The sequence below is a fragment of the Hetaerina americana genome, unplaced genomic scaffold (assembly GCF_022747635.1).
Source record: "Hetaerina americana unplaced genomic scaffold, ioHetAmer1.1.p SCAF_3, whole genome shotgun sequence".
Taxonomy (NCBI): domain Eukaryota; kingdom Metazoa; phylum Arthropoda; class Insecta; order Odonata; family Calopterygidae; genus Hetaerina; species Hetaerina americana.
Genome location: NW_027286874.1, coordinates 73,398,807 through 73,426,239, shown reverse-complemented (window position 1 = coordinate 73,426,239; position 27,433 = coordinate 73,398,807). Strand labels below are relative to the sequence as shown.

The 27,433-nt window shown below is 34.6% G+C and overlaps 1 protein-coding gene across 5 annotated transcripts in view; it reads right to left on the bottom strand.

The window, feature by feature from the left end:
- Nucleotides 1-502: 502 nt before the first annotated feature.
- Nucleotides 503-27,433, bottom strand: part of Obsc (Obscurin) — a 237,976-nt gene continuing 211,045 nt past the window's right edge. For all 5 annotated transcript variants that reach the window (XM_071587781.1, XM_071587782.1, XM_071587779.1 and 2 more), the window contains 21 exons: nucleotides 26,747-26,932; nucleotides 24,296-24,533; nucleotides 22,239-22,313; nucleotides 21,001-21,232; nucleotides 20,381-20,537; nucleotides 19,070-19,208; nucleotides 18,765-18,870; nucleotides 18,209-18,587; nucleotides 14,147-14,377; nucleotides 12,998-13,139; nucleotides 12,651-12,896; nucleotides 11,856-11,965; nucleotides 11,601-11,756; nucleotides 11,320-11,465; nucleotides 11,013-11,177; nucleotides 10,262-10,442; nucleotides 7,969-8,326; nucleotides 6,804-6,984; nucleotides 4,871-5,099; nucleotides 3,357-3,462; nucleotides 503-1,612 (listed from right to left, as the gene is read on the bottom strand). In XM_071587781.1, coding sequence (XP_071443882.1) covers nucleotides 1,469-1,612; nucleotides 3,357-3,462; nucleotides 4,871-5,099; nucleotides 6,804-6,984; nucleotides 7,969-8,326; nucleotides 10,262-10,442; nucleotides 11,013-11,177; nucleotides 11,320-11,465; nucleotides 11,601-11,756; nucleotides 11,856-11,965; nucleotides 12,651-12,896; nucleotides 12,998-13,139; nucleotides 14,147-14,377; nucleotides 18,209-18,587; nucleotides 18,765-18,870; nucleotides 19,070-19,208; nucleotides 20,381-20,537; nucleotides 21,001-21,232; nucleotides 22,239-22,313; nucleotides 24,296-24,533; nucleotides 26,747-26,932 — 3,907 coding nt within the window. In that variant the 3' untranslated portion in view covers nucleotides 503-1,468. The remainder of the gene's footprint in view (nucleotides 1,613-3,356; nucleotides 3,463-4,870; nucleotides 5,100-6,803; nucleotides 6,985-7,968; nucleotides 8,327-10,261; nucleotides 10,443-11,012; nucleotides 11,178-11,319; nucleotides 11,466-11,600; nucleotides 11,757-11,855; nucleotides 11,966-12,650; nucleotides 12,897-12,997; nucleotides 13,140-14,146; nucleotides 14,378-18,208; nucleotides 18,588-18,764; nucleotides 18,871-19,069; nucleotides 19,209-20,380; nucleotides 20,538-21,000; nucleotides 21,233-22,238; nucleotides 22,314-24,295; nucleotides 24,534-26,746; nucleotides 26,933-27,433) is intronic.

Genomic DNA, 27,433 nt, shown 5'->3' with positions numbered 1-27,433 from the left:
AAGGTCGTACCCCTGAGTCACCTTAAATTTAGTCCATCCCTGAAAACTAAAGGCATCTGTCAAAAGCAACAGATATAACAAGGCATATTTGCAAAGAAGAAGTTCAATAACTTGAGGTGCCTATAACTGCAACTGGAGGAGGGCATTCATTGCAATTATGTGCCTGCACTACTATGTGGCCTTTGCAAACATTTGAAGTTTATGTCCTCTGCAGAAGTATTACACACATTTTTCTGGGCATCAAATAGAATCTTAGGTTCAAGGAAATATCTATTTGTAAGTTTAATGTCAGTCTATGGAGTATTCTCCAGGATATTTGGACTCTTTAATCATATTGAGAGTTTACTTTCCAAGCATAATGTCAATTAATATTAGTTTTCAAGGCTCAAAATTTGCATTTTCCTTTCCATTCAAGAGGTGGAAAAAATGAGGTAATAATTCACCCGAGGTGAACTTGGACATCACTTTGGCAATTACTTGTGGGGATTCAAATGAAATTAAATTAAACAACAACAAGATATATTCTCATAAAAATTCTACAGCAACATGTGTCATTAATGTACAGCTTTAAGTAATAATGTTGATTTTGGCCTTTTTTTTTTGGCATGTTACCATATACTTATCAGGTACGGATATCTGTTTTTATGTGTAAAGTGAGTTGGACATCCTGTAATTAATATGAAAATATAAGATATAGTAATTATGTGAGGTAAATCATTTGGCACATTATATATTTAAATCTCACATTAAACAATAATCTCCTTTGATATTTTACACAGTTCTTCTGTAGGATGATACAATTTTGTACAGTCTCCTAATTGAAATTTTCACATTTTTCTTCTCGTAATTTTAAAATATTACATTTTGTATCCAAGAAAATTGTCAAAATAAATTTTTTGCTATAGGGATTATCACAATTTGAATGAGTACATACTTGGATTTCAATGAATGGCAGATATGAACGGACAGTAATGAGAAAGTGTTACAAACATTTTATCGAAACATAGGTATTTGAGTATCATGAAGAAAAAAAAGGAGGAAAGGTATGTATTTACAAAAGGGGTAGGTATTTGATAAATGTAACTTAGTGAGGTACAATTCCAGTAATGCCATCTCCTTCCTCTCCCACTCCAAATGATGACTATACAGCACAAGCACCATTTTTTTTTGGTAAGAAAAAGCACTTAATAATAAGCAGCTCATGAGACATGGGCATTGTTTATCACAAAGACCATTATTTACCCACCATTGATCTCCCACTGAGATGCTATCATTATCACAATTGCCCGATTATGGACAGGTATCTTGCATGGAGTCACCATGGTCAACATCCCCATTCATAGCAACCAAACTCCAAAACACGTAATGCTTTTTTTTGCCATGTCTTGCAGAAGTTTTCTTTTTCCACTATGTTCATCAGCCTGCTGAATATCCCCCTCTCTCAGCTTACTCCAATTTCAACAGCATACTATGTTGCTGCAGTAAGTTCCTCCTGTATGCTGGATGACCTGAGCAATGCTCCTCTCCCTCCTGCACTGAGAGCATTGGTCACCGACTGTGACAATTTAGTAGCTTGGGCTTGCCTCTCTGTATGATATTTGTCAGTGAATTCCTGTGGAAATAATGAGATGGTAACTAGGTATATCTCAAAGCCATTCACATCACAACCAGTATTCCTACAACTGACTAACCTTGGGTTACTAATACACAGCTTTAAAAAAGGGAGAGTTGACCAAATTAATACTCTTTCACTTTAATATTCTTTTGGGACTTTTGCAGGAGGTAATTCTTAAATATCACTTTTGGTTCTATGCTATTTAAGGATTTAGGAAGCCATAAGTATTTTCCAGAGTACAGAGGTATCTGTTATATAAATATAATGCAAATGGTTGCAATGGTATTGAGAAAATGGACTTGGATTCAATTTCTAAAACATATAAGGTTAGAAAATTGTTTTGTTGAAAAAACTAGCTGTAATACATATGATATCAAATAAGCATAATGTTTTTTGCAAGCACTTTACCATTCAAGATGACAAAGTTTACAACATTAAGTAGAACATAAGGGTGGATTGGAGGAATAGGAATCGTATTTGAGTCCACTAGTTGAATCAGATTTGAAGGCAAGCAGATGAAAAATTGGGATGGCAGGGTATAGTCAGGGATGAACTTAAATTTTTCTTTCTCATCCATTTTTGTTAATATTCTCACAGATGAAATGGGAAGAGCTCAGTTAATGAGGATTTATGGGTCATAAACCCTGGTAAAAAATATAAATAATGAATAATTATTTTATTAATTGTAGTTACGAGGGTCATCCGGAAGGTAGTACCCGTTCGTGCCGCATGAAGTGCTGACGACGCGAGTAGCCGCTGGACGAGGTCAGATAGCTTCAGTGGCTTGTCTGCCTTCTCTGAGCCAAGTTGCGTGACGCTAGCATTGCCTGTGTTGTTTCTGTGATTGTTTACAATGTTTAAAAAAATTGAGAACGCCGCCAGTTGTGAAGTGAGGGCAGTGATTAAATTCCTCAATGCAAGAAACGTTCGCCCATGTGATATTCATCGCCAATTAAAGGAGGTGTATGGAGACAATGTAATGGACGAGTCGCCTGTTCGGCGGTGGTGTCGCAACTTCAACATGGGGAGGGGGAACACACACGACGATGAGCGTTCGGGGAGACCGTCTGTCATTACAGACCAACTGGTGAGCTCAGTTGACGAATTCGTGAGGAACGATCGGCGCGTCACAATTGATGACATCTGTGAGCATTTTCCCAATGTTTCTCGAACAATTGTTCATGAAATTGTTAAACACCATCTGCATTATGCAAAAATTTGTGCAAGATGGGTCCCTCGCGTATCTCAATGAGCTGGCGGCGAAGGACTATGCAGCAGGAATACAGAAACTTGTCACACGTTATGACAAATGCCTTAATTTGCTTGGAGATTATGTTGAGAAGTAGTTTAAAGTATCCTCTTTCAAATAAAATTTTTTATGTTTGTTAATATTTACTTTTGTGTCTTTATTTCACGAACGGGTACTACTTTCCGGATGACCCTCGTATTAAGGTAATTCACATCAACTTTAGAACACTTGACTAGTAAGGATTTCGGTTCAGAAGGATTCATTTTGTGGTGAATAGGTAATTGTTGAGATCTTTTTTTTTATGGCTAGGAAAATTTGATTTTTCACATTTTCATTTCATTTTGAAACAAAATCATGGGCATAATATCAAGTCATGTAGTGTCCACAGGGATCTGGATAGTACGGTGGCTAATATAATGGATGGGACAATCATTTTTCATTACTGCTAACGGGTTAAATTCAAAAGTTATTCCAATCAGGAGATTTTTTTACCTTGAGACGATTTCCAAAGAATACTGCTCTCTCTCTCTTCTTGATCATGAACTCAGTAGGCAACAACCACCTATGTTCATGACACTCCTCAGCCAATGGCCTTTTGCTATAGTAAAGCAAAAAAATCAGATTAATATTTTCTTTAAAAGCATTAAGAACAAATTATCAAATACTTCTGGTCGAGAGTCGTAATGATTGTAGTTTGAATAACAAGAAATAACTCTTCTAACATACATTAGAATACAGTTGAAGAACATACAGAGTTATAAAACTGCGTGCTCAACTATGAGATGATTTTTTATTAAATTATCTCCATTTTTAACTTTCTATTGAAAGTGAAAGGAAACTTAAAGATGTATGTAATGCCAAAGTTTTATACTTATCCCTGGGTAATCAACACAATCAATTTAAATGAAACAACTTTCATTGGGATTTTCAAAGGAATAATGCGGGCATTATTCTATGGTGTAAATATTGCATTTCTCAATGACTGATTTTCATTGTCAATTTCACAATCACTATTGAGAACTCTAACGACTGCATTATCTTACTTTTTCCCACAAATTTCAGCTTCTGATTGCTTCAGATGAAAAACAATGCTTCCTAAATCAATGGGCCTTTAACATGCATAAAATATCCTATCATGTGGAATTTATTAATTTTTCCCAATAGAGACTATATTATCTTTTCAATTATAGGTGCATGAGCCAGCAGAAATAACCTGTCAGTATGAAATTCACTGCATTTGTATGGTATATGAAAACCATTAAGAACTAGCAACATGCCGTCCATACTAAAATTTCTTTGCCATCAATATAATAAGCATGTATTCTTGTTTATTATTTGTAATCATTGTTTCATCACAACATCAAATTTAAAATGTATGCTGTTTTAACATTTTTCACTCTTTCATCCATATCATGTACATGGACCGGCATATGAAAAAGTTTCATATTTTTACAGATGATACAAAGATAACTCACCTAAGTGTTTACACTAAGCATTGCTCTTATGAGAAATTTGACAGGTAATGACATAGCTCTACTTTTGACTCTCTGTTATGCATATTTATCGCAATGTGGCTATTAAAAAACTAACTGATTTTTAAGACACCACAAGGAAAATTTCATATTACCGTATTTTTCCATCAATAACATGCTTTATCTATACAAAAATGTTCAGATGATCAAAAAAATGATGATGCCCATTATGGAATAAAAATTGGAAAAATCAAAACATAGACATATTTTTACATACACACATCCAATATAGACTTCTTTTTACACGCACTATATATAATTTTTATGTGCATATATATATGTATATACAGATGCGCGGCCTATATACATGTTCAAGATAACTATGAAGCCCTGGGTGTGCGGTTACTATACAAATTTATGATAACTACAAGGTTCTGGGTGCGCAATATACATAAGGTGCACGTTATCGATGGGTAAATACGGTATATTTAGGCATACAAACCTCTATAAATATCCTACATGATATTTTCTTACCTTGGAGCTTTCTTGAAAACTAACATAATGAATCTTGTTGCTTCCTGTGTGAGTTCTTTGAAAAGGTACTCAAAGCGGAAGCGTACAAAAGAAACATTTTGATGAGTCTCTTCTGGTGTTGAACCTTTGAAAGGTGATTCACCAGAAAGCAGCACATAAGTTATTACTCCTACACTCCAAATATCACTCTGTGGGAAAGCAACTGGATCCTCTGACTGGATTTCAGGAGCTGTGGAATACAGACATTATAAGAACAGAAAAATGGCAGGATAAATATTTAAAATGAAAACATCATTTGTTTCCATAAATTCAATGTATCACATTTGGAATAAAGCTGTCTTCCAAAAACCTCAAACTCAACCAAGTTTGAATGGAAAAGGTAATAAGCACATATTCAATTACAGTTCATTTATCATAGATATAAATAATACTAAGTCTTTCCCAAGGCATAATACTAGATAAAAAAATTAATATATTATATAATAATAAATTATAAAAATAAATCCTAATAAGGTACATCTAGGCTAAATATCATTTGCTAAACGTCAATTGAAAATTGTCTTCAATATTCATGTAATTACCAATCTCATTTTGATGAAAAAAAAAGTTTTGTGAAATTATTAAAAATTAAATGTGACGAGCAACATGTTATGATTCTGTGTGATATACAAATCAGCAATTTCTTGGAACAAGAGTGGAACATTTATCAAGCTTATATAAATGTTTAAAGTGACAAATATTTCATTTTATTGGGATGCTTAAAGGTTTGATTTTGAATGAACAGAAGCGTTGGCACAGAAGATAGATGTGTAGATAGATTTTTAGTTTAATACATTCCTGTAAAATAACTGTCCAAGGAGCACAATAAATTTTTTTAATTTAGAATTATCTCAATGTATGTACACCATTTGCAGGAGACGTAATAAAATTGATCTGGCTATTTGATATGGTTACTTCATCTGGTTAACTGCCAATGTATAGTGGAAAGAGGATGGTAGTTTCCCACTTTCCCTAGAAATCATTTTGTATGAAAACATTGCTGACATTCTAGTGAAGTCTTCAAGACGGTAAACCTACAAAGAATTCAATAGAATCACGTGCTGGGAAAGCACCACATCTTACATTGCCGACATGATAGCTAAAAATATGACCCTTGCAAAGAAGAGAATTAAGTATTTAGTTCTCATTACATATTAATTTGATCAAGTAACTTGAGTCTATCATTATTTCAAGTGAAAATGTGGTGCATATTTTGATCTCGGTGTGGTGCTAAGCCAGTTACACCATTAAAAAAATAAGTTGTTAACAATGAATGGACTGAACCTAAATGAAATAGAAAAAAGCAATTACATGAATAATTAACATTTCAAAAATTCAAAACACCATATGTAGTTTGTGTTGTGATCTCACTTGCTTTTTACCTTTTTGTCCTATGTAATTTTATCCCTTAACATCTATGTCCTATCTACACAAATACATCATCCCACAATCCAAAGTGTAACAATAACCTTGGAAATGACTGAGAAAGTTTTCTTTTCAGACAAAACAGAGAGGGCACTTATTTTCCACCAGAATTATTGCATAAATATTATATTAAACCGTAGTTGATGGCCCAAGAGAATTTAAAATACACATGAACATCCATGTAAGTGTACACCAATCTTCAAGGAATATACTCTTATGTTATCATATGAATAGATGTAAAATGATGATTTGCTCTATGAATATTAACCATGCTTTTGAAGAACATAACCCAGTCACAAAGTATGCCAGTAAAAATAAACTTTTAATTGTTTTCAGCTGCAGATAGAAATTGCTAAGTGTGTTTATTACATAATTAATGAGTAATATCCTGATTTTCATCGATTTTTGAGAGGACCAATAAGAAAAAAAAAGGAAATAGAAAAGAAAAATACAAAGTTTATCATCTCACCAGAATACTCAGGATGCCCAACTTGTCGCACACAAGATCCAAGCCGTGTCACTCTTTGGGCAGAACCAAAGTCTACCAATTTGATCTGAACACTACGCACAGATGCCATAACAATGTTGTCCGGCTGAATGTCTAAATGGCAATAGCCTCGCCAATGCAGGTATTGAAGTCCGTCCAAAACCTGGGAAAAAATATGACAATTAGATCAAAATGAACAAAAAAGCATGGATATGACATTAACCTGTAGTAATTCTTAGAAATACACCTTCAATGTTCTTTCTTCACATAATTTCTGCACAGAATATTTCATTTTGTCATGGTATCATGGTGATCATTCCCTTCTCCATCAAAAGATTATGGCTTTGTTATTAGGAATAATCTTTGAATATGCTACCTATAAACTCTGAATGGTTCATGTAATCAATAGAATAGCTATTAATTTATTATTTATTGACATGCAGCAACTTCAGATCCACCCATCCTTATTGACCCTATTCCTATGTCAATAACTATACTAACAATTGTTTTTGATACATATTTAAGACTTAAGCAAGTAAAGATATTAGTTGGAGAATTTTGATGTTGTACATGGGTATAAATTACCTACTTAATTAATTACCTACCAAATGAGATGATCAATATCTAAACATCACTGACATCCATATGGGCTAAGAAAAGTGGTTGCAGCATAAGGGCATTTAGGTTTTGATGTGACCGAAAACAACTTAAAAGATTTTATTGGTGACTTATACTGGCTTCATGTTGATTGACTGGGATTTTTTAATTTGTAATCTATGTATTTTCATTATAGGTATATAAAATTCCAACATTGGGTATCCCAACTTGTTGCATTGACAATAACACTGAATCTGAACAAGATCAATTCTCAAAATGCTCTCATTATATACTAGTTGCCTTGGCAATTAAATTGAAATCAGGACCTAGCCAAATGACTACATTTATCTGAAAATAGAAATCAATGGTGTAACTGATTGAAAAATTATTTTTCATTCTATGTAAAACTAAGAAATTCATTGGGATTCACATGATTTACCTTAGAGGATAAAGGAATCACTCAATCATCAATTAAATAATTTCAAGGGGTGTCCTTTTCTTTTTAGTTTACGCATATTTAATTTTAAGCATAGGTCGGGGGATTTCTCACCTGGGTAATAATGGTTGCCACCATTTGCTCAGTATATTCATGTCGGGAAGAGAGGAATGTTAAAATATCAGCACCCTGCAATTTCTCCATGATAAAAGCAGCAATGCCACCTCCATGCCATGCACTTTCCAAAAATGCTATTCTTTCGTGGCGGAGGGTACGCAGCACTTTAAACTCTCTCTCTACTGCTGCTTCACCACTTTCACTTCCTTGAGCGCCATCCTCCTTTGGTATGCCATTTGCAATAGTACCATCAGATGAACCTGTAGGTGGAGCTTGCTTCCACTCAAATATTTTTGCTGCAACAACTTTGTCTGTGGATTTATCTAATGCTTTCACTACGGATGAGAATCGTCCCCTGAAAAAAATCCCAGACAATTTTAGCAACTAGTAACAATATAGTAAATTTGGTTGGACACACCACTTATCCATTCATAATGACAAATTTCAAAGGCCTGATATTAAAAATTAATGGAAGATTATTGCCCTAAACTTAACACACTGTATAACCTTCTAGATTATATTACAAATCTTCCAATATGAGTATTTGCGCTTTGTATTTTTCTGTCTAAAATATAAACTGAAATCCTCAGCTTGATTAAAATTTTAATGCCAGAAAACAAACAAAATTAGAATTAAAAAATTAGGTTAATTGAAAATACATTGACATTAGAACATGCAAAAATAAATAGATAGATAAAATTATTTTGAAAGAGCTTCAATGAAGCAATTGAATAAAAATACTCTTGGCTACCAATAAAGTAGAGATAGAAATCATTTTTGCTAGCCATACGTCACATTATTGACACAGAAAAAGTATGTTCTCTCGGCCAATAATTCTGGAACAGACCAATTTCTGTATTTTCTGGCTAAAAATAGGGCTCTAATTATCCCTATTTTTATAGATCACATGATATGGCAAGGCAAGATATTTCTTAGCTTACATATGAACATTCAATGTAAATGACTCCAATGGCCATAACAGTGTATGCATGTATATATGTGCATTGTAAGAGTGACCGTTGACCAGACTTGATCGTTGCCACCAGGACAATTGCCTGATTGCAATAAGGTTTATATAATAATAATAACCATTAACAGCCATTGGAGTCATTCTCATTTAAAATAGGAAGACCATACAACTCCTATCTTATAGTTGAAAATATGTACTGTAAAATAGACAAGTAGTATCATGAAACATGCAAAGAGTAAATATAAGTATCGTCTGACTCAATAAGTCTTTGTAGGTCTCTATATATCTGCTTTGTTACAGTCCCAAGCCTAAATCATTAAACTTTAGCACTATTTCATATTATGTACTCGAAGACATCTACCATGTTCAGAATCATGAATCTGTATACTAAGTTGGTAAGTTAAAATCATAATACATTAAGGTTATATAGCTGCAAGGTCTTTTAAGCTTTCTCATAGTGGAACATTTGTGTAGGTATGCAGCAAATGCAACTTGTTTTTCTTTCTAACTGCTTGTGCAAGAAAATTACTTCACTGCTTTTAAACATATAACTTCTACTTTCTCACTAGATAAGCAATAGGAATGTCTAGATATAGATTGATATCATAATTGCATTGCATATTGGTACTAACTGAAGATGCCTACCATAGTGTATGCTATGCATATCATGAATAAAGGTTATTTATACAAATAAATAATTAAATCCTAAATTATATGAAAGAAGCAGCATATGATACTGCATTGATGAAATTATTTTGAAGTTCTGATTTGTGAGTCAATATCATAATTTAACTTGGTCACACAATTTTAAGAGCTCATATGTTTCATAATAGTTGTGGAACTGAGTTATTGTGAAGTATAAAATAACTCTCCAAAAAGAAGCTTATTGGGGTATAAATGATAATGGTGAACAAATACTTTTTCATGATCAATTGTCTATCCTTGTTATTTCCAGAATTACTCCTAATATATATAAGCATTAAAAATGTGAGCACAAAGAATGTAATCTATTGACATGATACAGGATAATGGAGAAATCTGACTTATTCACTATACATTTACATTGAGATTCGGATTTGGCAGGTAAACTTCAAGATGACGTATAAACTGCTGATACAGGAATATATTAATTTTCTTTTACAACCTTGCCCCATAATGGCATGTAGTTTGATGGTGTATCTTCACTAGCATTCCTTGCAGCGATGATGTAAAGATATCACTATTCCTATCCTTGTTATTGTGGAAAGATCGCGTTAAAGTTACTCATTGATGTTGTCAGGTTCAGTGGTCACAACCCATTAACAATTTCGAGCTGCCTACCTGTTAATCTCTGATATTAATGTAAATTTGTCAGATACGGCTCCATCACTCCATTCCGGTGGGTTATTCTCGATTGAATAATCCATATGATGCTTTGCATCTTCCATATCAATCTTGGCACCTGATTCTGTCATTTGCTGCAGGTGTCTCATCGCTCGAGAAATTTGTACCTTCGGAGCACCTGTATGCACAGATTTTGAGTGGAATAAAACATCAATTAGTTAAATATAGATACATAGCAAAACTTTTTCATAAGCATATTCCCCTAAGTATGTAAATATGTAGGACAGTTACAAATTTAGTTATGCTGCAATTTATTAAATAGCTACTTCTTTACCAAGTGCATATTTCTTCAGCACAATAGTGAGTCAACATTTAAATTTGTAAGCATAGTTAGCTATGCCTGACATGAAAATATTTGTTATAATATAAACCTTCGTGTGCATGATTTTTCATGCCTATATAAGACAGCTTCCATTTTCCAAATATGTTTGGATGCATCAATTAAAATAACACTCTTATGATATCACAGATCAAAGTCAGTGGATAAACCGAGACTGAATAAGGTGGACTCCACTGTGGCTTAAATTAGATATTTATCATTTTAGGGGAACCGCTAAAGATATTCAAAACATTTGAAGAAGAGAATTGATGCATTCATTTTTCAGGTTTTCTGTTATCTTCAAAGTTTACAATTAGTGCAACAGTGATTTTCTATTATACATGAATAAAAAAGGTAGGCAATAATTACCTTCTTCTTTTGTCTTCACTAATTCTGTTGGAATTCCTTTGTGAGACCAGCCAATGCGATTGCAAGCGGCCAGGCGGAAATGATAGGAGGTAGTTGGTTTTAAACCTCCGATTAGATAGAATTCATGGTCAATATTTGAAGCTAATTCAATCCAGTCCAATTCATCTGAAATGTTTTCATAGGAAGTGTAAGTGAATTAAGTCTCTTAGGCATTTAAAAAAAAGCACCTCTACTGACTGACAGCAAATAACACAATAAGTTTGTAGGTAAAGAGGCCACTTGAAATAAAGATTCTGCAAAAAATCACCTGCTTCTTTGTATTGCAAAGAATAGCATAGAATGGGAGAGTTGCCATCATCACGAGGTTGCTTCCATTTCAAAAGAATTTCAGTGTCGGATGCATCAGTTGATTCTGGGGAGTCTGGAGCACCAGGTGTAGTTGCAAGAACCATTCTACCAAATGTAACAACAATTCAGTAGTAGCATTGAATTGATTAAAAATGAGAAAATTTTATAATGTATGGTCTGTGTCCATCCAAAATCTAGCTTAAATGATAGAATAATAACAATAATATATCATATGCCCACCTTGTTCGAGCCACTGTCTGCCCAATTTTATTTCGAGCTACTACTTTGTAGATACCAACATCAAAACTAAGAGCTGGGTCTAGCCGTAGGATTGAACGGCCATCTGCATCTTCCAGGATTTTCACCCGATTGTTTTCAGTAATTACCAAGTCATTTCTGGAGGAGCATGAACAATTCACATTTAGTAACTTCAAAAAACGACCAATTTAATTCAATAAACCCTAAGGGGGTTTAATATTTGAAACATGTACTCACTTGAACCACTGCACAAGGGGTTTTGGGTCACCAACTGCTAAGCACACCAGTTCAGCTGGATGTTGCTCCCTGATAGGCAGGATTTGAGGTTTCTCACGGAAGAAAGGCAGCTGAATCCATGAAATAAATGTATGAGAATAAAATGACTACTTCTGCTAATCACAATTCTAAGGATAATTCAACAAGTTTATTAATGAAGCATTGGTGTTTAATTTTTGAAAGTGAGAAATGATCAATAATAATTTAATAGGCAATTAGAAAATAGAATGAAAATGGGAAGGAAAACAATGCAAAAGAATTGAATTCAGGTAGTATGTATTAAATGTGCAAAGAAAAATAGCAGATATTCTGTACTCATGGTATTACCCATCTTTGCAATTACTGAAAAGACAACACAGATTTACAAGTGACAAAGGTTATGAGATCAAATATAGGACGACTATTTCGCATTAGCGAATGGCTTGTTTCAACAGAAAAGTGTCTAGATTAACACCATAATTGTACTGAAGCTTTCATGAATATTTAATCGAAAAACTAAAACATAATGTATGTTTTATATATATCTATTTTTCAAATATTTTCCAATATATATATATATATATATATATATATATATATATATATATATATATATATATATATATATATATATATATATATACATACATATATGTTGGAAAATGTCATATATATATATATATATATATATATATATATATATGACATTTTCCAACATATATCCATGACTGAATGAAAACCTTTTTCTTATTCCTTACTCTCTGGATGAAGTCTCACCTGGCCTTCCTTCTTAGCTTCCATGTATGCTTCTGCCTCTGCATGGGCATCAAGACGAGTACCTAACTCCCTGCGAAGACGGCGAGGTGTTGGAGCACCAGTGGGCGCCTCATTTAACAGGCTATCCGGCAGTCCATCTAACCCATCTCGACTGCTGCTGTATCGATCAATGCGACTCTTCCTCTCATCATCAATCTCTTCATCCATAACATCTGTGAAGCGACGTCGTTCTCGGATGATTGGAGTCTGTGAGAGTAAAGTAAAATGCAAAATGCATACATAGAGAAACCGTCAAAGTTTTCAGTCAGCATTACAACTTTCTAGAGTGCTATCAAAGGGAAGTTTACCCTCCAATCATAACTCCTGTCTGCAATGGTAAGTGAGTAGCCTGGACTTCTGTTAGCGGCAACCTTCATGTATTCCCTTAGCCTGACGGGGAAGTTGACGTCTCGCAACTGCAGCAGGTAGGTGTCAGGACCATACTGGTAGCTGGAATTGGACATAAAAAGGAGTTTTTAATATTATTCTCAGCATATGAAATGCAGAGTTAACTCCTATCATGAGTAAAAATATCTTTCTTGGAATTCTCGTAGATTAAAGTTGCACCCCCATTGGATAAGGTTGTTATTATGTTTTTAATTGACAGTTTTGGATTAGCATTGCTACTGAGCCACCGGAAAGACTTGAGGCTTGAGGACTTATTTAATAATAAAAATTTATGCCAATGGTATCGCACATGTGCCTTGGAAATAAGATTCAACGAAAAAATACCAAATCTGCCATGTTGTAGTCAACAAAATATCAAATTTTTTAACGTGGAATTAACAATGTTTTTGAGTTCTTTTAAACCATGAAGCAGTTCCACAAATTCACACCAGAAACGATTTCCAATATGATTTGAAAACCCAGATAATGGGATTATTTTCCAAGGAGTGGGTAGTGAAACATAGAAAGGGGAAATTATCTTCTATGGCAACATATCTCGTGGAGGAACAAATCGGAGACTGTAAAGTTTATGGGCATGACTGTCATCATTGTATCTCTTACTGAAACATTAATGAAGGAAAGCTAAAGCTACAAATGATTCTGCAACCCACTGCAAGGGTATTTGGTGGGGCTTATAGGTCACTAGCCTTTCTTGCATAAATAAGCTAGAAAAATAATGTAGAAAATCAAGTGGAGGAGGATAAACTGGAAGCCTGGCGACTAGTTTTAAAAATAAGAAAGACCTCTGCTCAAAAATATTCATAAAATGAAAACAAATCGATTACAATCAATGAAAACAAACCAAAATTATTGATGATGACATAAAAATATCTGAGTGGATGTCAGAGAAAAAATCCTCAACATTGTATTTAATGAGTTTCTATGCAAGTTCAAACCTCAAGGATCAACCTGTATAAAATAGAACACCCAAGAATAACAACTGAAAATATAAATAAAAAATTCTTGAAAAAAAGGGCTTTAGATTGTGAAGTAATGCAATTGTTACTTACTGGCTTTCGGATGTAGGATTCCCAGTTTCATAGTCCAAGGGTTCCCTAGGTGGCAGCATAGAGTCCCAAGTGTGAACTTCCTTAGGTGTGCGGTCCACTGAGACACGAGGAGTGTCTGGTGGAGTTTCCTGCATACCAGGTGGGTATACCATCCTGGAGGGATGGGTGTAAGCACCTTCCAGGGGACGCCTCCTGAACCATTTCCGGCAAGATGCATTGGAATACCAGTCCCTAAGGGGTAGAATATGTATTCTGTTCTTACTTTTCCATTTGATAAATTAATCATATAACAGGCATAAATTATCAAGAAAAAGTATCCATAGAACGTCTTATAACTTTATCAATATGTATTTGAAAACCACTTTCAAAGGCAACAGAGGAAGATTTGCCACGGCCATTGACAGCAATCTAAGTGATGAAAGAGAAAGTAGCACCAAAGAGAGATGAAATGAACTGAAGAGGGCCATCACAGTAGTTGCAGAAGAGCAACTGGCAAAAAAGAGGGCTGACACAAAGAAACCATGGATCACGATAGAGATAAGGGAACCATAAGAAGAAAGAAGAAAATACAAGAATACCAGGAATGATGATGAGGAAAGGCTCCACAAAAATTCGAGGAAACTGCAGGAGATGCCGCAACAGTAACTTTTAACGGAGTCATCCGCTAATATGCATTTCAATGCAACAATTTCAGAGTGTAAAAATCATTTGCCTTGACCGGGATCATTGAAAATTGTGAAATTGTTGCACTGAAATGCTTTACAAGAGCTTAAGAACCAGGTCAATCGAGAATGCAAAAAGGCTAGGGAGAATTGGATAGAAGGCAGTTGCAAGGAAATCAATGAAAAAATGAAGAAGGGGGATACCGACAGAGCATACAAACTGGTGAAGAAACATTTTGGAGAAAGGAAAATGAAAAGCTACAACATCAGGGATGTAAACGGATATACGAGGGTCATCCGGAAAGTAGTACCCGTTCGTGAAATAAAGACACAAAAGTAAATATTAACAAACATAAAAAATTTTATTTGAAAGAGGATACTTTAAACTACTTCTCAACATAATCTCCAAGCAAATTAAGGCATTTGTCATAACGTGTGACAAGTTTCTGTATTCCTGCTGCATAGTCCTTCGCCGCCAGCTCATTGAGATACGCGAGGGACCCATCTTGCACAAATTTTTGCATAATGCAGATGGTGTTTAACAATTTCATGAACAATTGTTCGAGAAACATTGGGAAAATGCTCACAGATGTCATCAATTGTGACGCGCCGATCGTTCCTCACGAATTCGTCAACTGAGCTCACCAGTTGGTCTGTAATGACAGACGGTCTCCCCGAACGCTCATCGTCGTGTGTGTTCCCCCTCCCCATGTTGAAGTTGCGACACCACCGCCGAACAGACGACTCGTCCATTACATTGTCTCCATACACCTCCTTTAATTGGCGATGAATATCACATGGGCGAACGTTTCTTGCATTGAGGAATTTAATCACTGCCCTCACTTCACAACTGGCGGCGTTCTCAATTTTTTTAAACATTGTAAACAATCACAGAAACAACACAGGCAATGCTAGCGTCACGCAACTTGGCTCAGAGAAGGCAGACAAGCCACTGAAGCTATCTGACCTCGTCCAGCGGCTACTCGCGTCGTCAGCACTTCATGCGGCACGAACGGGTACTACTTTCCGGATGACCCTCGTATATTGATGGAAGGTGAAGATATTGGCAATAGATGGAAGCACTACATTGAAGAATTTTACCGAGGTCCGAGACCGCTGGAAGAAAACCTGATGAAGGATGAGAGTGAAATGGATGATGAAAACCAGAGTCCATACATATTGAGGAGCGAATTTGATAGAGCAGTAAAAGACCTTAAGAAAAACAAAGCTCCTGGGGAAGACAAAATCGATGGAGACATCATCAAGGCACTCAGAAATAAAGCCAAAGACAATCTGCATGGAATAATCATAGATAGCTACAAAGACGAAAGACATTCAAAGGAGTGTGATGATTGCAATACGAAAGAAGACAGGGACAGAGAAATGTGAGAAACACCAAACCTTGAACCTTGAAAGTCCAAGGACGGAAAGGAAAATTGATAATAACCCAGGGGAACACCAATTTGGCTTTAGGAAGAACAGAGGAACCAGGGAAGCCATACTCTGTCTCAGAATCATGATAGAGAAAACAATATATGTAAACAAGCAACTAACTGTATGAGGCATTCGTGGACATGGCGAAAGCTGTCGACAATGCAAAATGGAACAAGATGTTTGGACTGCTGGAAAAACTTGGAATAGATTACAATGACAGAAGAATAATCTATCAGCTATACAAGAAGCAAGTAGCCACAATGCAAATGAGAGATGGAAGCCATATAGTGGCTAAAATTAATAAGGATGCAACCTCTCACCTGCATTGTTCAGCATGTACCTGGAGGAGGCAATAAGAGAAGCACAAGGTATTGGATTAAATGGAATTAGGATCAATGGAGAAGAGATAAACATGCTATGCTTCACCAATAATATTGTAAGGATAGCAGAAAACCAGGAGGATCTTCAAAGGTTACTAAACGTATTGGATCAAGTTCGACAAAGATACAAAATGAATATAAACAAGAAGAAGACTAAAATCCTAGTATGTGGAAGACAGAAGCGGAATACAGTAGTCACACGGAAAGGATAAAAATTAGAGCAAGTGGATTCCTTCACCAATCTCAGAAGTACCATCGCATGGGATGGAAGAAGTACTACAGACATCAAGCGAAGAATAGCTCAAGCTAAGACAGCATTCACAAAGAAAAGACAACTGCTGTGTTCAAAGAAGATAGAACTGCGTACGAGGAAACAATACGTGAAAACATTCATATGGAGCGAGGCACTCTATGGACCAGAAGCATGGACCATCGGAAAAGTAGACCAGAAAAAACTAGAAGCCTTCAAATCTGGTGCTGAAGGAGGATGCTTAAGATCAAATGGATGGATAAAATAAGAAATGAAGAAGTATACAGAAGAATAGACAAAGAATGGACCTTATGGGACACCATAGAGAAAAGAAGAACCAGATGCATTGGCCACACCCTGAGGCACAACGGATTCGTGAAGAAAATAATAGAAGGAAAAATAGAGGGAAAAGTCCCAAGAGGACATAGGACAAATAAAGAAGAATATACATTGCAAAAACTACCAGGAAGTAAGCCAATTAGTATCAGATAGGGTAGGATGGAGGGCTGCAGTCAACCAATCTTAGGATTGAACAACCAATGATAATATTGGTGATAGTTCTACGCTATAGTTCCCTACCAAAAATTCAAAAAAATACTTTTGACAGGTGGTTTCCAATCTATGTGGACCGTTACACAAAGCTAAATACTGATTTGGCAAACTGCAGAGTATTATCACAAGCATCATCATTCATTTCACTTTTTCCACCTGACCAAGCACAAAAATAATATCATTTACTTCATGCGAGATGAAATAATGATCTGAATGTGGTATAAACATTAGTGTACTGCGATTATTATCCAATTTTGAGTCATCAGTTCCAGTTACGAGTACACTTCAATGAAGCAACGCTGGATGATTGAAAGCTGTTTTGGCATGTTTATGTTTTCATGCATCATGCCCATTCCGCCAGTGCCCATGGCCTTATCGTGCCCATTGATCATCTTCTTTTTCTCTGTTCTATTTTTCCTCAATCTCGTCAAATGGTGGATAAATTATAATTATTATTCTTGTCATAAAAAAGTAAAAGAATTATTTCAAAGAATTATTGACTACTCAGTACATGTTCTGCTCCATGCATAAATCACATTGATACACTGACACTCATTCCATTTCCACAAAATTAGAAAATTTGTATTTAAGTTTTGCTTTTGAAACAACTCCAGGAAACCTATCGCCATTGCTATTTAAATTTTCAAACCATTTCAAATCTCTTCCATTATATATTTTTGCATCACCTGGCCAATTTAGAGCATACAGAGATGGTATATTGATGTGATTGATATATAAAATGGAATGCACTCTAATTTTGCACATAGGGAAGAACAGTTCCTACCTGAACCCAGATAGATAGGTTCTGAGACCACTTGTTGAAATTTGATATTCATCTTGAAACATGCGGTCAGCACGGATCAACCAAGGATGACTCAGAGCAGCACGCACATCCATACGCCTTTCGGTATTGACAAGCAAAAGCTTTGTGATGAAATCTCTTGCTTCTGTTGAGAGGTAGTCTGGCATGCTGGACAAGAAGGAATCTTTACTCTCATATAAACTCTTGATTCTCTCAAGTGTCTCCTTGTCATTCTTTCCACGGAACAGCGATGTCCCACCAGAAAGAAGGATGTATATAATTATACCAAGAGACCACATGTCAGCAGAAAAACTGACTCCATCTCCATTGGCAACCTCTGGAGCCACAAACTCAGGCACACCTGTAAGGTGAAAAATTTTATTAATTTTATTCCCCAAAATAATATTTATTTTTCTTGTGGCCATGTCAAAACAACAAGGACAAAAAATACAATGTCAAAACAAACAATTGGAAATGCAACAAATTCAATCTCAGAAGAATAGCCTTTTGCATTCAATAAAGTCAAAAGATAACTTACCGTAATTAAGAGATGCCAATTTTCCAGTCGAAATTCTTCTTGCTAATCCAAAGTCACAGATTTTAATCTCGTCGCCACCAGGATGCGAGAAAAGAATGTCACCAGGCTGGAAATGAAATAATTCAGGGTCAGTATACAAGTCTCTTCCATTGATATGTCACTGTATCAACATAAAATGCATCACCATTCATGACTACCTCCATGCGAATATGCAACAGGAATTCTCGTTCAACATTTTAGATACTTAGGAAATTCATTTTTTATTGACTATTTTTGCAGAGGTAAAAATATTGTACTATACTTACATTCAATCCTAGGTGGGCAATACTGTGCTCATGCATATGCTCTAATGCCCAAAGGATTTGCCTCACATAGCCAGCTATATCAGATTCAGTGTAATAAGACTGCTTGGAGAGAATATCAAAGAATTCACCACCGCTTGCACTGGTGCATTGAATTAAGGAATGTTTGAGAGAAAATGAATAGCAACAATGAGATGTGAACACTAAAAACTTTGAATTACTAGTTCCAACATACAAAATAAGATGTTCACTGACACCAAAGCAATAAATCCTAGAGTACAGTTGGTTTTGTTACCACTCAAAAGATTAATGAAATATGGGTTCATCTTTGCAAGCTTAATCTGAATGAAGAAAAGGTACATAAATTATAGAAGGCAAAAGTTTTCTTTCATTCATTCAATTTCACCCACTAATTTGACATATATTATTTGAAAATGCCTAGAGGCTCCACCAAACCTTATTGTTAAATAATGTAGTCAATGTTGTTAGCCTTGCATACTTCAGCAATGCAATCAATGCTCTTTCACACAAAAACCAAACTACCAGTCACATCAATCTCTTTGCCACCGGATAAGCCACCCAGATGAGAAATATCAGAACTAGGGCTAATTACAAGAGTGACAGGTTTCCGCCAAAATTAACGTCTGTTTGCTTCATTGGATTGCACTTTTGAATGCATTTCAAACTATTTCTAGGTTTTGGTAAAAAATGACATTTGATCATCATTTTTCAGGAGCTATATTCTCCATACTACTCATCTATAAGATATTTATTCATATGACATAAATTGATGAAATAATGCAATTACTTATCTCTTCCAAACACAGGGCAAACAAAACTACCTACAACTGGACCCTTTACATTGCTTTTCATCGGCCATTTCTCTGAATTAAAATTTTTACAGTGATACCTATAAGTGGAAAAGTGTGAAGTAGACCAACTACCTTCTTTTGAGGGTATTTTGATTAATTAAGGGGCTAATTACAATTGGTGCTATAGCACCAGAGCCCACAGTTAATTCATGTGAATTACTAAATGAATGTCAGTATTTTCACCCAATTACTAGAATTCCTAAATGCATGACATTAGATAAATTGAAAAAGGTCAGCTAAAATAACGAAAAAGTGGTGAAATTATCTTTTTCTGTACAGTAGTTACAATTTAGAATCTTGGAAAGGTTTCTCACTAGTCACTCAGTGATACTGTAAGTATCTAGGTATAGCATATCCCATGGCTAAACAGTAATTTACCAGCTAAAATACCTTGAGGGAACCTTGCAAAATACATTTCTTTTGACTTTTTTTTAAAGGATACAGTTCCAGAATGAAAGTCAGGTTTAATTTAGTCTCAAAAGCTTCATGAAGACGCAGGATCTTTCTGTGGTTCAGCAAGTTCAGAATCTCTAGTTCATTGTACATGAAAGGACGCATATCTCCCTTGCCATGCATGATCTTTGCAGCATAGTTGCGACCTTTAATTAACAAAGAAATAAATTGATGTTAAGTTTCAAATTAATAAATATTTAAAAAAATACAATTAACTATGCACTATGAGAAAGCATTTCCACTAATAAAAAATTTTTGTAAAATCAAAGACAAGTCATGGATTTTAAATGTATCAGCCAACTTCAGCAGTGCAGTCAAACATTTTTTAACAGGTAAAACTGTTGTTGCTTTAAGCAAAATGTACACTAATTCAAAGAAAAGTGGGAGATGCCACAACAGTAGCTTTTAACGAAATCATGAGCTAATATGCATTATAATGCAGAATTTTCAAATGTAAACTATCTATTTGACTTTATTATTCAGTTACTTTTTTAGACATTATATCAGGGAGATGGAAAATCCAAAGAAACTAAGGACACTATTTGAATGTATCAGTCAGTTCATAAATTTTATGTACAAGTGGTATAGTGAATTTGTTTCACACACTACCTGTTAGTCTCTCCACTGCATGATAGGTGATTCCTTGAGTTCCACGGCCAAGTTCATCACCAATATCATAAAGCTCATTGAATCCCTTGGGTCCATCACCAGGACGTGCTTTAATCTCAGGCCTGCCCATACCATGACGGCCATATGTTCGAACTCCATACTCACGTTCATCTTCTTCAACGTGAATCATAGCAGAGGCAGAAACACTTCCAGCTACATTACGTGCACTTATCTGAAAAAATAATTGGTCATGAAGCACACTGAAATGATCTTTAAATATTCAAATGCCAGTAGGAGGATTCTATTATACAATTATCATGAACATTTTTTAATTGCATTTGCTGAATACCACTGCTTGTATACAATTTAATCCTATTTTTTAAGGAAATATGAATATACATATATGAACAAAACCAAAATATCCATCATCATGATACATGTACCAAGCTTGACATATATATTGAGGTAATGATTATCTAAATTGAATGGTGATAGCTTATACCACCAAGAAGCCAATTCTTTTTAAGTATAATAACCAAGTTTTTCTACTAATATAGCTACTCAAAGTAGCGGGAAGCCGCTGTTCTCAAATCACTATAAATATTCGATTTGTTCATGGAGGATGGACTGCCCAAAATTGTCAAAAATTACAGCCTACTCGAAGAAATCTTTTTTCACAAATGGGTATTTGTCTCTTAAATGTATCATAAGGGAACAGATGCTGGTTACTCACTAATTCTCGTGAATATTGTGTTGGTATAGAGAGTGAGAGACATTTTAATCTATAAAAAATTAATAGCGGGCAGGATTACAAGGGAATTATTAATAAAAGAAGTAGAAATAACCTGTTTCTCAAACATAATTCTCTCAAAACTTTGATAATTTATTCACATTGCCTTTGTTCCAGGACATTTCAATTGTCTTGCTTCTGCAACTTGGACTGCGAATTATTTCCTCACATAAACCTATTTTTTCTATCCTTGATGTTCAAATATTAAGGAGAATGCCATATTCAAACTGGGTTACAATCAACAGAGCAAAAGTTGTTATGCATTGTCACATTCTAATTAAAATCAATTACTTGTACCTACAGACTAACCATCTAAAGACAATATTAGAATATAGGCCACCAAGTTAGCCTGTGCAAGTCATTATCTCAGGCATATCAAAAAATTATTTTCCATAATAGTAAAGGAGAGTCATTAAAAAGAAATAATAAATTAAGAAAGCATACATACCGAGTAAAGACCTTCATCACGGTTGATGACATCTCCCATTGACAAAATGCATGTGTCTGGTGGGTGGAAAATCATCTGAAAAAAATAATCAAATAAGTATGCTACAAGACAATTTTTACACATAAGTTAGCAAAAAATACATCACTACAAATTTTTTTATTCATAATTTGTTCATGGAGTTGAAAACTGATTACAAAATAAATTGGAAATAAAAACACCAGGTTGAAATTCTGAAGAAGTAAATTCTTTCAATCAACAGTTAAAGAATTATGTATGTATATGATTAATAGAATTAAGTTAGCCTGAACTGTACATGGAAAATTACATTCTGCATCGACTTGCCCTAATTTATTTTCTTCATAGTTTTATCTACCTTTCCTCTCTCTCTCTAAAGTGGAATAGTCTTCTGAAGTGTTTCAACTGGATGTCTCCCATCATATTCGTTTCTGAGCATTCTCTTTCATTAACCCCTAACATCTCCGATTTTTTAACTCATCCCAAGCATTCCAATTCTTCTCCCCCATCTCTCTTTCCTCCAAATTTTCACACCAAGACTTTTCTTGGCAATCACACATATTTGGCATAATACAGGGACATCACCCTGTATATGGCCCAACCAACTTGTCCTTCTCTTTTTAAGTTATCTCAGCAGTTCTCTGTTTCTCATCATTACCTCATATCTCAGTGTCTCAATCCACTTTACCTTAAGGGCTGTTTTCCACAGCTATCCTTAAAAAAATTTCACGTTCTTTACATCTTTCAAGTACTTCACATAGTATTGAGTTATGGGGTCATTCACCACATGTTAAACAAATCTTGCTACTACAAAAGAGAGCTATTTGTTATCTTGCCAATATTCCCCCACGTGATTCTTGAAAGCCTTTTTTTATTAGGCATGGAATTATGCTTGTGTTTAGTTAATCTCTGGTTTGTGAGAAAGTTAATCTAGAAACTAAGGAAGTAAGATCTGACATCCATAACTATGCCATTAAGGGTAATGCGAACATGAATATTAAATAGTGTGAACTGCCCTCAACTTACAACTCATTTTATAAAGTGAACATTCGTTTTTTTTAACTTAGTGCCAACTCAGTTGTTGGATTGCATCCTGAATTTCCAGACTAAGGTTTCTTGCAAACCCACTTTATTTAACTGATAAATTTTTTAATGGCAGTCTTCATCACATTTAAGAATTTACATTGTTTATACATTATGTACAATTTATCTTGATGATATTTAATATATTTGTACCATTTTTCAAAATGAATACTGTATATTATTTCTTCTCAAACATCCATTTTACTTTCTGTCAAAAGTCCTTTCACCTTTTCAACATCTTTCTTACTCATAGATATCCTCTTTCTTATTTCCTTGGTACATCTCCCATCCCAAAATGCTGAAACTGCTCCATTAAAAAAAACTGAAGTGCAAAAGAATTCCCAAATACTGAAATGATTTCACTTTCTTAACCGTTTTTCCTTCTATAGATGTCAGTAATTGCTTCATTCCTTATTACTTGGAAAAGTTTTACCCCCAATCCTCCATCTCATCTTATACCATCTGATAAGGCTATTGCTTTCCTTCATCAACCCTACTTTCCAAATCATTTGCCTTCAGCATCCCACACTACCTCTAAGTATCTTAATCCACTTGTTTTGCCATCTTCATATTTCATTTTGTGATCTCTCCTCTTCTTTTCTCATATGTAAGACTTAGCCATTAATTTTTCATCTATACATGAATAAGGTGACTAGATCCTCCCATCTTAGTATGATTCCATGACTTTTCAGTAAAAATAATTGAGTTTTCTGCAGATAGATCACACTTATAACTGCCAGGAAGTGGCATATCACCAAATAGTCTCAACATTTATTAATGCAACCCAAGTGGGTCAAATAAAGTTTTTGCCTTAGTAATAGGTCTGGCATAGTCACATTTATAATGTACACTCTTGCAATGACAAAGAGTCTTTCACTGATATGTAAGCACATTGATATGCACTTATCACTGTGTACTAATTTGCTATTTACTGAAATATTGCAATAGGTTAGTCTTACCCTGATTCTACTTGATGCAGCTAGAGGTTGCCAGTCCTTATACCATTTAATATCTGGGTAAGGAACTCCAGTTACTCTTGCTTCTAGTCGCCCAGAGCGCCTTAACAAAACAACTATTTCTTCAGGACGAGTGATGAATTTTGGAAATTCAGCTATTTCCAGACGAACTCTTTGCCTGGCTTCTCCATGTTCATTGCGTGCCACAGCCTCATACCAGCCAACATCTCGCTCCAACATTCTATACAGAGAAGCAGTAAAACATGCTCAGCTAACCAGTTAGATTTAGGAATCAGACCATTCTCTATCAAGTACACCACTTACAAATCACTTCCTTTTTATGAATACATCTGAAAATTTCATGATAATCTTAGTATGTGCTCTTATTGCCAAAACAATATACAAATTACATATTATTTTTATTGTGATGCTAATTATTATTAGCTTTCAATGTAAAACAAAATGTGGGTAGTTTGAAATTCTCATCCATAACCAGAGAGCATTGAGGCCTAAGTGACAATAAACCAAGCAATCAAATCAGTGACTATTTGTTCAGATTTTGAAATGAACTCATAATATTTGTTCTATTTATTAGATTTTTAACTAATTGTACCAACAAGAAACTATATTTGCTTTAGTTTATCAGTTTTGCAATAGCTGCCATTCCATCAATCTTGATTATAATATAAGAAATTATATATCTATATTGGGATGTGGCTGTCCAGGGAGAGAGCATTGAATACTAACCAGAGGGCTCAGGCTTGATTCCTGGGCTCACCTATGGGCACCCTCAGCTTCCCCCAAGCTGTGTGATTTTTTGGGTACCACAAAGTCCTGGGAAGCCATAGGTGGCTCAGGGAAAGGATGTGCCCTCCCTACTCTGATGTGTGAATTTCACACACTGCTGGGCTTAGTATTAGGTGAACTCTACCATCGTCTATCAAACTGACATTCCGGTAGATAACTGTGTTCATGATTTTATATCTATATTATTTCAGATGTTTCAGATTCTATTTTTGCTTGGATGATATACACCCATATGCATTCTTATAAAATCTACACATTTGGGTGGATTTGTAAAATTTTTTCTTCATAAATGATTGATTACATGTGCATGGTGTGTAGATGTCATACGGTGATATTTGAAAAGGATGGATCATTGCCTGTCTACAAATATTTCCTGTAGTCATTTCTTTGAATTAAAATTTGGTATATTCAATTTAATTACAATGCATGTAAGCTGTAGCCTATCTTTTGTAGAGGAAGCATACATATTCATTATAATTTACTCCCATGACAGTAGAAATATCATCAATTTGCAATTTTTGATTGCATTAAACAATAGTAACAGTACTAGAATAATGCAAATGGAATGACTTTAAATTAAATAATTCAATGAAATCATAAGTAAAACAGCACACTCACTCACTGAAATTTAATCAGTCAAGTTCTAGATACAATTAAAATTATTTTTCATCTGGCACATCAAAATATCTCAATATTGAAATATCATATCATGTAGGATATGATATGGATATACAATATGGAAAGTATGTTTTCAGAAAAAAGATACTTTTCAAAAGAGTGATGGTTTTTTCTAGTCAAGATAAAAAAGCTATTTTTACAAGTTATTTGACAACTTTCAATTTTCATTTAATATATCTCTGAATGAAATCATATACCATGCACTTCTATAAATTGCAAACATGGGCAGTGAGAATCACTGTAAAGTTCCAAGGGCATGTAGTTTTAGACCTTACTTGAAATATATTTAAATATTCCTCGTATGCATATTTTTCATGCTATTATTATTGTGCAGTGAAACAAATTCATGCTCAATTTGATAACCAATGCTTACATACATAGACACAGTGCAAGAGATTGGCATGTACTATAGATTAATGCCCATGACTCAGCTATGTTTGCTAAGAACCCTTGTTATGCTGGTGTCAAAATCCTGAAATCATTGCTGTGCAAACCAAGGGAAGTAAAAAGTTAAATATAGTTTAATTCTAAACTTAAACAGTCCCTGTAAGAACATTAATTTTACACTGTGAATGAATTCATGTCTCTCTCTGTAGATAAATAATTTTATTAATTATTCACACCGTTACTGCTCCTATTTACTGTTTTTCTTTTTATTTGTGACTGTAAAATTTGTATTCAAATGCTAATTGCAATATTTTCTATTTGACTGGGATGTTAGAAATCAATGTGATGTGTTCCATATATTTCTCAAATATGTCTTTTAGGAACCATGAAACATAATTATCACCATGAATCTTTCTCCTACAGCAGGAGCGTGGCAGTAGTTTATGACTTTGTTAACAAATTCAAATGCATATCAAAATCAAAACACTGTTTCTAATCATATATATTACGAAAGTAGTACAGATATGTAAAACCTAATGATACAAGAAAATGCAAATGAAGTGAATTGCATATAGTTCTTACCTGTTGATGAATAAAGTGGCTTGGCCATTACGAGTATAGCTGGAATCATAACGACCACCCATTTCAATAGGTTCGTCATTGTAGTAATAAGTCATCTTTGGTTTTGGGTAACCATAGACAAACCAAAACAAGTGACAATTGTGGCCTTTCACTCCATATTGAGCATCATGTTCTTGTCTCAAAAACCTGAAAAGAATATAATCCTTATGATTACTGATATTGGAAATTTCTTTATAGGTAGTAATAATGAATTCTGTTTTTTTCTACATTACAGTAATGCACTATTAAAAGACAATTGATGCTAAAATGCACTCATTCATGGGTGTATATGTCTAGCAAAAGTTTCAACCATCAACATATTGCATCAAATAATAGTGAAGTACTCATGTAATTGGTAGCTTTAAGTGCCTACTTTATTACAGGCATCTTAAAATACATTAGGGTGTTTATTACCCTCAATAATTGACTAGAAGGCGCGGACAGATAATGGTAAATCACAAACAATCAAAAATAGATATTCAGGCTGCTATAACTGATTTTTAGCGGCTTTATGTGTCAAAGCCTGGCAAAGCTCTTTATCAAATTACTTATTTTAATCTTTTTTATCTCTCTAATCTAATTGTTCATTCAATTCATCCATCTAAAAATTTTACATAGTCACAATTAATAGCAAGTGATTACTTTCAG